Source organism: Acipenser ruthenus, chromosome 15 (assembly GCF_902713425.1).
Source record: "Acipenser ruthenus chromosome 15, fAciRut3.2 maternal haplotype, whole genome shotgun sequence".
Lineage (NCBI taxonomy): Eukaryota > Metazoa > Chordata > Actinopteri > Acipenseriformes > Acipenseridae > Acipenser > Acipenser ruthenus.
In genome coordinates, this window is record NC_081203.1 from 3,876,379 (window position 1) to 3,889,698 (window position 13,320).

Genomic DNA, 13,320 nt, shown 5'->3' on the forward strand with positions numbered 1-13,320 from the left:
CAAAATGAACAGGAAGTTATTTTGAGATATCTCTAAATGGTTTAGAGATGTCTCCAAATAAACAGGAAGTTATTTTAACATATTTCTAAATGGTTTAGAGAGATCTTTAAAACCCTCGTTTTAAGATATCTCTAAATGACAGTTTGGTGCACCACGCTAGCAAAATCCACATGATTTCCATATTATTTAAAGATATCTCTAAATCATTTGAAGATATCTCTAAATAACTTCCTGTTCATTTAGAGATATCACGAAATTAACAGGAAGTCATCTGAAGACCTCTAAATGACTTCCTGTGAAAATGATGATGTTTTGAATGGACTTCCTGTCTATTTAGCGGTGTCTCCAAATGAAAAGGAAGTTATTTAGAGATATCTTCAAATATTCAGAGATATCTTTAAAAACCTAATTTTTTTTTTTTTTTGTAATTAAGTTTTTATTGAAAATTTATATACAAAGTGAACAGAAATACCCTGCAAAAATTTCCCTCCCGCCCCCTCCCGCCCCTCCCACCCCCTCGTTACATGGGTTGACGACAAATAAATGAGCAATGCATACTGATTACAACAATAGTAACTTCTTAATTGCAGTTGCCGAGTCTCTCCACATCAGCAAAGTGGAAGCTTTAGCTCCGTTGATTCTGGCTGAGGACATCTCCAAAAAAATAATGTCTAAAAACACCTGTAGCCAGTGCCGCAAGGAGAGTTGATGAGGAGGGAGCCAGCGCTGCACAATCATTTTTTTTGCAGCAGTCATACCTGCCAGCCACAGTCTATGTTCATTCTCAGAGAGAGGAAATTTAGAAACATCACCCAGGAGAAGAAAGGCAGGGTCCAGTGGGAAGCACCTCCCCATAATGGCAGAAATGGAATCGACTACCTGCCCCCAAAAAAGCTGAACATCTGGGCAATCCCACAGTATATGCATCAGAGTGCCTGGTACTCCTAGGTTGCACAAAGTACAACAAGGATGAGGGGCTAGCCCCATAAAATGCCTTTTACGAGGGGTCAAATAAGTTCTGTGGCATAATTTAAAGTGAATAAATTGGTGATTTGGATTCTTAGACGCTCCAAAGACACTACCCCACACCGCATCCCAGTCTACAGTCCCTCCCCATTGCGCTATATCCTTCTCCCATAGTTTTGAACAAGAGAGGGGGGCAGGGGAGTGTGAGGTGAGATGCTTATATATATGGGAGACTAAGCCCTTAGGTGCTGCCCCCAGTTAAAAACCTAATTTTAAGATATCTCCAAATGACAGTTTGGTGTAGCAAAATCTACATGGTTTCCATATTATTTAAAGATAAATCAATGTGAGATATCTTTATTTCATTTTTAGATATCTTTAATTGATTTACAGATATCTTAAAATGAATTTTAGATATCTTAAAAACTGCACAATTTAAGATATCTGTAATTCAATTTGAGACATCTCGAAATGTTTTACAGTTATGTCTAAATATTTCAAGATAATTTAAAATGCAATTTGAGATATCTCTAAATGATAATCTGGCTTGCCATATGTCAAGTGTATGAGATAACCTTTTAGTGAAGCTCCTGACAATCTTTTAATAACTATTTTCAGGGACCCTTATCTTATAATCTGCACTGTCACAGGGGCCTTTCCAGCCTCCAGAATAACAACAGTTTTATCCCAAGACCTCTGTGCTGAAGAATCATTCATGTAATCTGTGAAAGTTTAACAATTCTGTTCCACAACCCACATCCTCTGAACTACTGACGCCTCAAGCATGATTCTTAATCTTCTTCACGAAGGTAAAGATGCTACCTTTGCAAGTTTAACGTATTTCAAATTTCCTCTTAGCTGCTGGGATTCGAATTACAGTCACAATCGTATTGCAGGAAAGAAAGAAGAGGTTCTCATTAACTCTACACTGCAGACAGGTCTAGGATAGATAACAACTCAAAACAGCAGTTAACGCATAGGTCACATCGAGCTGTAACCTTTAAGCTGTATAGTAAAGTATTTACAGGTCAATAATATGACTTCTGGTATGAGGAAAATACAGACAGTGGGCAGTAATTACCAATCATATATTTCAATAGACATAGCTGAGAGCTAGCTAGGCCTCTAAAAGGTACATCTCCAAAACTGTAGCAACAGCCCTCGACTGCAAACAATACCGCTCTAATACAAACTACTGATTAAAACTAAAACAAACTATGCTATAGGGATAGACACATTCTTACCATTTGAGAAAACTAAGCCAACTCCTGTATTCAGCGGAACTATTTGACAGGTGATTCATTCGGTATCTAATTTGGCTTTAAAATTCTCATTCCTGGTAATTGAATGCATTTAAACGACAGTCAGAATAATGGGATATTTGGGCCCTGCTGACCTTAATAGCTTCATATTACAAGTATTAAAAAAATAATAAAAACGTTGATTTTCTGGTGTCAACCCTGACAGGAAGAAATTACTATCTATTACTTTAATCAACTTTCTAATTACAGACTTCCCTGAGTCAGTACTATCTACCTAGGATTAGCACAAAAGCGACTTGATGCAGCATTAGTATCTATGGTTTATGATCTTCAGTTAGCAGGGAATTTAATTATTTTCACTGAATAATGTCAGCACATCAACACCTTCTGATGATGGCTGCTGTTGCTTCATGAGTGAATGGTCTATCTGTATCGCTTTGCATGGACTTCTGCACATACAGTATATTATCATTTACCCACCACCCTATAAAGTGGGAAACTGCCCCCCGGAAATGTTGAACATTTGCAAAACTCTAATCAGTACATTCACAAGGGTTGTTAGAGGGGGCAGTTAGAACATAAAAAAGTTTACAAACGAGAGGAGGCCATTCAGCCCATCTTGCTCGTTTGGTTGTAGTAGCTTATTGATCCCAGAATCTCATCAAGCAGCTTCTTGAAGGATCCCAGGGTGTCAGCTTCAACAACATTACTGGGGAGTTGGTTCCAGACCCAGTTAATGGTTACAATTGGGTATACAAAATTATGTTGGAGGTAAGACATGAATCTCGGTGCTATATTGATGCCACAGGGGTTCTTTAAAAAGTCACTAGGATATGCTGACAGAAACAGAAAATGATACCGAGTGAATCTAGACAACAACAGGAATACATTAGTTAAGATATTTCATACCCATGATGGTTATTAAATTTGATATCTCTCTCTCTCCACTGAGAATAAAAATTCCAGGTATCTACTGTATAGACCCATATGTAAAATGTTTTCCAACACACTTAGAAAGGAGTTTTCTCCCTTGGATTCATACTCTTAACTAAAAGGGAAAACTTAACTTTACATTCAACAAAACTGCAGAAAATCCCACTTTTAATCCCATCTCTCAGCAAGCTTTCATCGAGATTCAGTCTCTTGTACTAAAACGGATAACCTTTTCACAAACACTACAGACTTCTATTTATTTCACGATTTTTAGAAACCCTACACTTACTTGATATGCACATGAGCTGCCAGTATGCTGCTCGGGTGTAATCCTCAAATGCTTCAATCCCAGCTAAACAGCTTTACAATCTTTGAGGCCACTAGAGCGATATTAAATAGCTATAAAAAACAAGGCAGCATTATTTTATTTAGAAAATGTAGCAACTTGGGCTCCCGAGTGGCGCACTTGGTAAAGGCAGGACGCGCACTATAGCTTGGAGATCGCCGGTTCGAATCCAAGCTATGCCACTGCTGACCGTGGACGGGAGTTCCCAGGGGGCGGTGCACAATTGGCCAAGCGCTGCCCAGGCTGGGTAGGGGTTAGGTTGGCTGAGGAGTCCTTGGCTCACTGCACACCAGCGACCCGTGGCTGGCCGGGCGCCTGCAGGCCGGCCTGTACGCAGTTCAGAACTGCGTGGTCCTCCGACGCTGTAAGTTCTGGATATGGCTGCACGACGGGCTTGCAGAGTGTAAAAAAGCAGACGGCTGATGGCACTCGTTTCAGAGGACGTGAGTGCTCGTCTTCGTCTCTCCTGAGTTAGTGCGGGGGTTGCAGTGGTGAGCCAGGTTGAATAACAACTGGACATTCCAAATTGGGAGAAAATTGGAAAATGAATGAAAATAATTGTTAAAAAAAAAAAGAAAATGCAGTAACTTTATCTTTCACTGCACCAATGAAACAAACTATGCCGAGCCTTTTCCAAGATTCACCATTAGATTAGATGTAATGGCCAACATTATCTACTGTCTTGTGGCTTAAATTATTTAAATGGAGATTTTTTCTGTGGCACTTAGCTGCGGGCTACTCAGCACCTAGGTCCTCAAAGGGGTAATAACTAACCAAGGCTTTAAAACTCATTAACATAACCTCCCAAGTACTTTAGCATTCTGCTACTGTTTTCCAGACTTGCATTTCACTTTAAATTGGGTGAAGCCAAGTTATCCTGTCACCACAGTGCATTTATAGACCTGCCCTGTCTTTCCCAAATCATTACTTGACTGTACTAATCTATACTAAAAGCTTTTAAAACCAACAAACCACACGACGACCATGTACATACTTTTAAGGCGCCAGCTTGATAGGAATACAGTACTTCTCAGTAAACTCAACTTAAGAATTTTTCATATCCTTAAAACACAGTATACTTTGAAGAAGCAATTAATAAAAATCAACATGGACACATTCATGTAGGGCATACTGTACTGGGAAAACATGCGGATGATTACACTGTAGTTAACAAGTCAGAGAAATACATGATTCCCCATAATACTCAGTGCAGTACTGAAAAGCCTCCAGCTTTCCAGGGTCCAGATACTAATTATTATATTGAAATGGGAGTCAGGTCTGTCAGGATGCTAAATTATGCACTCTCTAACTTGCTGTCCTCAATAAATTCATTTCTGTCACTGTAAAACTTTACTACAGATACTATCTCTTAGAAGGCAACTCAGAGAAAATAGGAACTCACTTTGCAATAGACTTCTAATTTTAATAAAGCTTAAGGGAACTGGGTTTAATGCTGCTTATCTTTCATACCAGGTGATTAAGTTAATTTATACTTAATGGAAAATATATTTCTAATCCCTGGTCCAGTAAAACGTGTGTCGTTGTCTGTGCTTCTGGAGACTTTAAGCTGTCTATGATTGATGTAATAAAGGCAGGATGCTGCAGCAGCAGCACCTAATAGATACTTGTTACAGTGAAGTTGTTATTTTCCCACTCACTCGTTGCTCATGTTCGAGATGTCCTAATTCCCCGGACACAGTAGAAATACTTGTATCTACTCCCTATGGCGGACAGTCTTGTCAAACAATAAACCGATTAAAGACAAATGAAAAAAATAAACCACATATAATATATACTCATACTTACACACACAGACTTAGCTAGTCGAGTTTTTTTTTTTTTTTCCTGGAATACTATACGTTCGGTGTATTACATTTTAAATGATGGTACCGCTATTTTTATACCGCCTTTTAAAAAGAACCAAATAACAAAACAAACAACAACTAAGTAATACGATAAAAGGTTTCTGCTTTTTTTTATTTTTTTATTCAGGCGTTACCATTAGATAATTGCACATGGTTATCATACTTTTTGGAATTTTTTAAAAGCCTCTGTTTAAGGATAGCGTGACAATTAAAATGTAACCCTACAGTTAATGCCATATTTGCTTACATTTAAATAAGGATGGTAAGATCAAAATGAAAAGCACTCATGAGAACAGCTTTCAAAACAATCTCTGGATAAATATAAAAAAATAAACTTATTTTCCTTCAGAGTATATTGTTTTATTGCTTTTGAAACCACCGTGGGCATTTTTTTTTTTTTTTTTAAATTCAGCATTGTTAAACTTTCATTTGATCATTTTGCTATTCAAAACTGATAAGCCCAAATCTCCACTGGCTAATAATGATTTTTTTTTTTTTTTCTAGCCGTAGGGAAGCTAAAACTAATTTTACATTTTATTTTTTGCCACTGACTGATTCAAAAGTTTTAACTTCAGGAATGAAAGAAGAGATGCCTGCATTTAATATTCATGAAACAAAAGGATCCATCTCCTGATGGAAAAAAAAACAGCTGTTCATTCTTCTGTTTCCTAAAAATAGTCTGTCTGTAATATATGTAAATAGGCTGACATATTAATGAAACACTTTGCGTAAAATAACATGAAAGGAGGGGTAATCTCTGGAATATATAGGGATGCTTGCACCCGGAATGGCACTGTATTTTAATAACTTTTACAGAGATGGAAAATCAAGCTGCTGACCCAACAATTTAAAAGCTGAGGGTTGACAATAAACTGTTTATATTTGTGTATATCTGTTATTTACAGTTAACCAGCATGCATGCATACTTTAGCAAGGGATTACAGTGCAACGTGTGTTGCTACCTTGGTAATGAACACAGACAATATCTACACTGTTGCAATTACTATTAAACACAGGGGACGGTGATCAAATGATGCCGGTGATTACACACAAACTGTACTGTAATTTGCCACTCTCGGTTTCAGTTAGTAGTATGTATACACTCAGAATAACCTGTTTAATTAGTGAATGCAGGTGTGTAAAGCATGTTTACCAGACAGAATGAATGTGCAAACATCTTCCAGAACTGCAAACACTGTGCGAGACAAGAAAGGACCCGAGACTCATTACTTAGCAGGTGCTTCTGGCTTTGGGTAAACTTGTATTTCAATGCTACCAATGTTGCAAAGACCTATCTGTAATAAAGCCAGGGTGCTGCAGCAGCGGCACCGAATAGATATTTGTTACAGTGAAATTGTTATTTTCTCGTTGCTCATTTTCAAGACATTCTAATTCCCCGGGCAAGGAAGAAATGAACAGACTTTACAATCCGGAAAGGAAAAGGGAAAAAAATCCATACTTGTATCTACTGCCTATGGCGTATGTTCTTGTCAGACGATAAACTGATTAAAGACAAATGAAAAATAATAATAATAAAAAAACAACATGTACTGAACACTCATACTTACACACATATGTTGCAATAAATGACAGCTGGACATTGCATCAGAAGAACATCAGAAATACTTTTCAGTGTAACAGATGCACCGTTACGGAATGGACCTGCGAATACTTTTGGAATACAACTTCTAAATAACAAAACAAAGAACAATGGAGATAACAATATGATAAATGGTTTCTGCTTTTTTTAAAAAAATGTATGCAGGATTAACATTACATAACTGCACATAGTTATCGTACTTTTTGTCATTTGGTATTTTTTAAAAGCCTCTATAAGGATATAAGGATAGCGTGACACAATTAAAATGTAATCTTAAGAGTTAATGTGATACTTGCTTACATTTAAATAAGGATGGTAAGCTCTGTTGTCTCGGGGGCCACAGAGAAGACCCCTGTTACCTTCAGTCTTGTCCAATTTGGTGGTATCACGAGGCCCCTCCTTTTACTTGTTTTCTCCCATGCACGGTGTGCCCCTTCTGTGGGACGCCTGGTCCACACTATACAGGTCCCGATATTCAACACTGAATGAGGACCACGTCATTTACTATACATCGCAAGAACTGTTTTGACTATCAGTTTTCAGAGATTTATTTTTCCTGGGAAACACAGTGAATTTCGGGTTTATTTATTCATGCATTAAATCAGTAAGTGCTGTATATAAAATAGGTAACTGATAATGCTCAATCTGAGAAAGAACATTTCCGCCACCACAGAATAAATAAAGCTGAATTAATGCTCGGGATATAACTATTTAAAGTATCCCATGTCATTAGCAATTCTAGTCACTACAAAGTCTGCACAGACTTATACATTAATCATTTTAAAACAAGACCCGGGGGCTTTATGGTAACAGTGGCTTAAGTTGCAATATATGAACAAAGAGCTCACAGCTTATGACATCCTGAATTCTAAGCAAAAAGGTTACAAACGAGCAATTTAATTATGGTAAACCTTTTTTTAAAAAAGAATGGTTTGCAGCAACAATTATGTAAATAGTGCCAACATCATCACACTGATGAGAAAGGCCTGTAGATACCAAATCAATCAGGAACTGGCACTCAGCTGATGTATTACCTAATTATTCACACAGAGTGAGACAAGTCTGCATTAAGGCTTGTTGCAACATGATGCACGCCATACTGAATCTTCATCGAACAGCCATTGGTTTGATATATTGGCGTGAAAGAAACAGAAGTGTACATGTAACGATGAGCAATTACATTTAAACAACTATTTTCATACAATGAAGCACCTCAGAAATCTTAACAGTGTATTTGCTTTGAAAAAGCTAAACTTTCCACACGTCTTTCCTTTTGTTAACACCCATTACCCAAAACAACCAGGTTACTGGATGTTTTCAGAAGTGATAGTAGAGGGAAATATACAGCAAGGCAGCTAGGGTACTTAAATGACGCATGAAGCTTGTTTGTTGAGATCTGTAGTGTGGCAAATTTACATGCAAATTTTGTACAAGAGGGAGTAAGGTGCAAATATAATATGGAATAGCCCTGGATTACAAAGAGATGAGGCAGATGCAATTAACCAACTAATGTAATGTAATCACAAACAAAGCAATACCTAAAGGCATTAATATACTGACAAACAGGTCCTGTTATCCAGCAAGCATGTTAATCAATAGGATTTACTGACCAGAATTTCACATATAAAAAAGTCAACCCATGCTCAAAGATGACTTCCAATTTGATGTCAATAACATCTTTCTACAACTGTTAGAAAACTGTTAAAAAGATAGGAGGTCTGTTCAAAAGAGATATAAAACAAAGTTAAGAAATTGCACTTCTTCAGGACTTGTTTAAATTGATTTTCGACAACAAGATAAATCACCTAAGATTTACTTAATGGTAAAATGTGGCTTCTGCCTTCCCCTGATGATACAGCAAGATAAGAGCAATCTTGTGTGGAACCTTCCCTAAAGCGTAAAGAATACAAAACGAATCACTGAAATGTTTCCAGCGTGTTAATTCTTCCAACTAATAAGGTGCTCAAATGATGTTTCCTAACGCTCAAATACATTTTTATGCTTCATTTATTTTCATTTTGTAAATAATTACAACAAAAAATAAATTTACCACAGCAACTGCCTCATCTAATTGTAATTCAGGGCTATTCCCCAAAACATCCAATGCAACGCTTTCCTTGAAAAAGATTTTCAAACCCACGTCTACAAGCAAATAATGCACCAGAACTCAAACTGAAGTAAAATTGCATGATCTTTTTAATGTAATCTGCACATCTGCCAGACACGCTCTTTATTGCTATATTAATATTAAATCGCAAACGTAAGGTTGGCAAGCAAAGCTAATACATCTGTAGCAGAAGACACACACACACACACGGTATATTATCACGAGGCACTGTTCCTCTTAAGCATCAAGTTTAGGGGTTCCACTCCTGTTGAAATCTGACTTGTATTTAAATGCATGTAATGCTACAGAACTCTACTGTGCTATTCATCTATTACTTCAAAACCACAGTCATAAAAACTGAATGAAGTTAATATTTTGACAAGGCGATAATGGAATGTACATGATGTAGCATGTACAGCAAGGTGCCAAACCACTTGCTTGCTTTTACGTTTCATTTTTGTAAAGATTTTTCGCAAACCCCCATTCCTTTCTGTATTTTGTTACGGTATGTAGTAATGTTTATAATAGGGTCTATAAATAATCCTACGGAGAACACCTATTGCTTTTAATAACTCTAAATGGACCTCGATAAATATTGTAGAGTGGCAGTATTTAGATCAGCCATTGTTTAGATCATTAAAATAGACCTCCCCCACACAGTCTACTGCGATATTCCATTTTATTTTGTTATTTGTACCTCATTGTCCTTGTTTGCCTCTTGGGGAGGCTCTGAACTCAATCTATTGTACAACATTGATGAAACTCTATAAAATATACTGGAATTGTATTAGTGTGCTGCAGGGCTTCTATCAATCAAAAAAGCCCCAACAGTGGACGCAAAAGACCTTTGGACACAGCACATTTTTTTTCTCCAAAAAAAACGACACAGCCCTAGTATGACAAATCTTTGATAGCTGACCCCACTGCTGGCAATGTTTTCCACTTAATCCATATCCAAGCGAGTCAAACATTTATTTACAGTGAAAACTAACTAATTTAAACCTTTTTTAACTGCATGTAATCCAACAACAGTCTTATGTTGATCTGCAAAACTGTATTAGTGAGATTAGACTGTATTTGTGTGAAAGTGCTGCAGTCTTTTCCCATTATGTTCTACACCCTGTTTGCTGTCCTACAGTGAGCTGTTTGTGAGCTGTGAAGATGGTGGGACAGCTCCAGGACTGTTTCATGGTCCCTCAGCTGCTGGCATGTGGCAATGTGTTGGATGGAAGAATTATGTTAAGTAGTAAATGTGTGCCTTTGAAGAAAAAAACCTTGAAAGTTGCATAATATTTAATAGTTCAAGGATTTGCAGACCTGACTAACAAAAGTAACATCATATTTTTTTTTCTTGCAAGGTTTATAGTGATAAATTGTTTTATTCCTTTAAAATAAATAAATAAATAAATAAATAGAGACTATAAATAATGTTAAGTGACAAAAAAAGATTCAATATCCAATATATTCCTATTAAAGAGAAAGAGAAAATGTGCACACTCATAGCCTTTGTGAAGTTGTAGTTGCATTTCAGTAAGAATCCATATTTGGTGAGCCAATGCAATTAAACACACAGTGCACTCATTATTCCCCAGTTCTCCTATTTCTCGATAGATCGTTTCATTTGATTTTCATAAAATAATAAACCTTGAACCAACACTCCCACTTGTAAAACTATAAAAAAATGCGTATTACAAAAAAAAAAATTCTGGAAATGTTCCAAGCTGGCCAGCAAACTTTGCAAATCCAACACTTGAAAACAACACCACAGAACAATTGAACTTGTTAGAAATGCAGCAGAACAGACCCAAACAGTCATTCTGGTGTAGGGTATTTTTTTCTAAAATAAGTTTTGATAGTAAACTTTGAGATCTAAACTAAATTAGAGATCTTATTTTGGAGAAGATGATTTAAAAGAAAGGCTTCACTTTTAAACGACGACTTTGCTGATATGTTTTCCGGTCAGCTTAACGCAGCAGCAGACCCTCCAATCCAATACACTTCAGGAAGTCCTGTCTATATGGAGATTAACTCTTAGCATTGAAAATTTGATTCTTAAGGAGAGAAAACTAACAAGATGGCATTTTCAAAGCAATTTGGTTTAAATGCCACTTACATTCTTCACTGAAATTCCTTAACAATCATCAAGGATTTAATTTTCCATTTAACATGCTTACGAAGACCGGGCCAACAGGATCCCAAAGAAACAACAGCTCAATTCTAAAAATAGGAATCAATTTTCCTCATCAACAGCCAAGTCATAAAGGTAGCTTCTATTTTCCAGCTAACTATACTGTAATCTTGCTGGCACCCTTTCTGTTATAAACACGTACTTGCTGGTATGTCATTGTGCAGCAACACTGCATTTGCTGGATATCTGAACATCATATCATGGCTACTTGACATCTAGAGTAGTTTTCTAGGATATTGCACTTTAACTTCTATAAACGACACCGAGTCAAATTACTAGCTTTGCTGGCAACTGCTACACAGTGCCACCAAATGGTGATTTATTTAAAAAATGTAACTAAGAATAAGAGACTACACAGAAGAGGAATGGAAAGTTACAGCCAGAGGACATTGTCTTCCCTCCATCAACTCCCTACAGTACCTCACAGCAGATTGTAGTACCTTCACAATGATGATTTGGGTTGAGTCTCCCCCAGAGTACCCCCCTCCCCCCCAAAAAAAATACAAGGCTGAAGGGTATATTCAATTTATCTAAAGAGTGACAATCTATATAGCATCGCAGAGATCATTACAATTTCACAACCATGGTTATGAAAATCAAAAATCTAACAGTGCACGCGGGTCTCTTTAGTTCTGTCTGTAAAACTAAGTCAAATCCTGGGAAGGCTCCTATTTGGTTATTTAAATTAAATGGTATTGAGTATTGAACATTTAGATCAGTTTTGTATACAGTACCCGAGTCCTGAGTGGTGGATGGTTGATGCGCAACTGTGAACGAATAGAACAAAAAAGTTTGACTTACTGATTGTTTGTGGCTTTCCTTGGGGCTGGGTCCACCAGTCGAAGGGTGTCTCTGATGACCCCCACCTTCACTTCTTCATCAACTGCACTAGGGACATACTCAAACACTCCTGGAGCAACCTGCAATACATCACCAATCAGAAACCATTCTCAAACCCCCATGTTCTGTTTCCATTTATGTAGCAACGATGGAAATACACAGTTTGGTCATTCCATTGTGTCCAAGTAACAAGTTTAGGTTAAGCACATAGAAAACTAAAATGGCTTAAACTGCAATGGGAGCCCATTTTACTGTCCCTGCTGCTTCACTTAGATTTAACCCTTTCGATTCAGTGAATTCAGACCAATCTGCAATTTCCGCTGTACTGCACGCGTCATCTTTGCATAATATATAGAGATGTAGTCATCCGGAAATTAAAATGAAAACGGCCATTATTCATTAATTGAAAACAGGTGCAGCTGTCTCACCTCTTGCTCATGTTCAATTCTCATGCTTGGATTGGCATTGACTTCCAGTAATACAGGCTTCAAGTTCTTCATTAAGAGGATGTCAAACCCTAATATCTGTACAACAGAACAAACAGATATACATTTAGAACTTCAGAACATATGAAATTTGGCCCATCAAGGCTGATCTCTTTTTCCTAGCACACCATTTGCCCCATCTAATGGAATCTAATTCCATAAGGCAGAATCTAATTGTTTTTTAATGTTCCTAGTGAATGAGATGCTACTGCTTCACTTAACCAAATGCAAACTATTCTGTGCATTTATAACTATCTTCCTATAAAACAGCTTCCTGTTCTAAATGCTTACTTAGCTTCCATTTGTTCCATCTCATCCTACCCTGTGTGCCAAGTAGTTTGCTGTTATCTTGCAGATACAAGCAACACAAATACAGTACAAATATATATCATTTTCAGATACAGTATGCATTGTACCTCGGCAGCTAAAAGGTAGTGAGGAAAGTGTATTTCCAAATGATTTTTATTTTAAGTAAGGAAACTATTTTTATTACATTACTATTTTTTTTTATTTTTTCCCCTCTGCTTCTACAGTAATAACTACAGGTAGTTATAACTACAGATAGTTATTACTAGACAGTTTCCACCAGGGCTTTGACCAAGTTCAGTTTTACGATCTACAGGGTTAACTTAATCTCATCTCTGCTGTGTAAACAGTGACATGTTGACAGTATAAAACCATTTTCTCCTTTGCAGTGATGGGACAGATTAAAGCAAATTAAAACAAAG

At 37.0% G+C, this 13,320-nt stretch overlaps 1 protein-coding gene across 1 annotated transcript in view; it reads right to left on the minus strand.

Moving 5' to 3' along the window:
* LOC117421885 (tubulin polyglutamylase TTLL11-like) overlaps positions 1 to 13,320 on the minus strand; it is a 37,536-nt gene that overhangs the window by 14,282 nt on the left and 9,934 nt on the right. The window contains exons 5-6 of the mRNA XM_058986902.1: positions 12,536 to 12,631; positions 12,069 to 12,187 (exon numbers count right to left, since the gene is read on the minus strand). Coding sequence (XP_058842885.1) covers positions 12,069 to 12,187; positions 12,536 to 12,631 — 215 coding nt within the window. The remainder of the gene's footprint in view (positions 1 to 12,068; positions 12,188 to 12,535; positions 12,632 to 13,320) is intronic.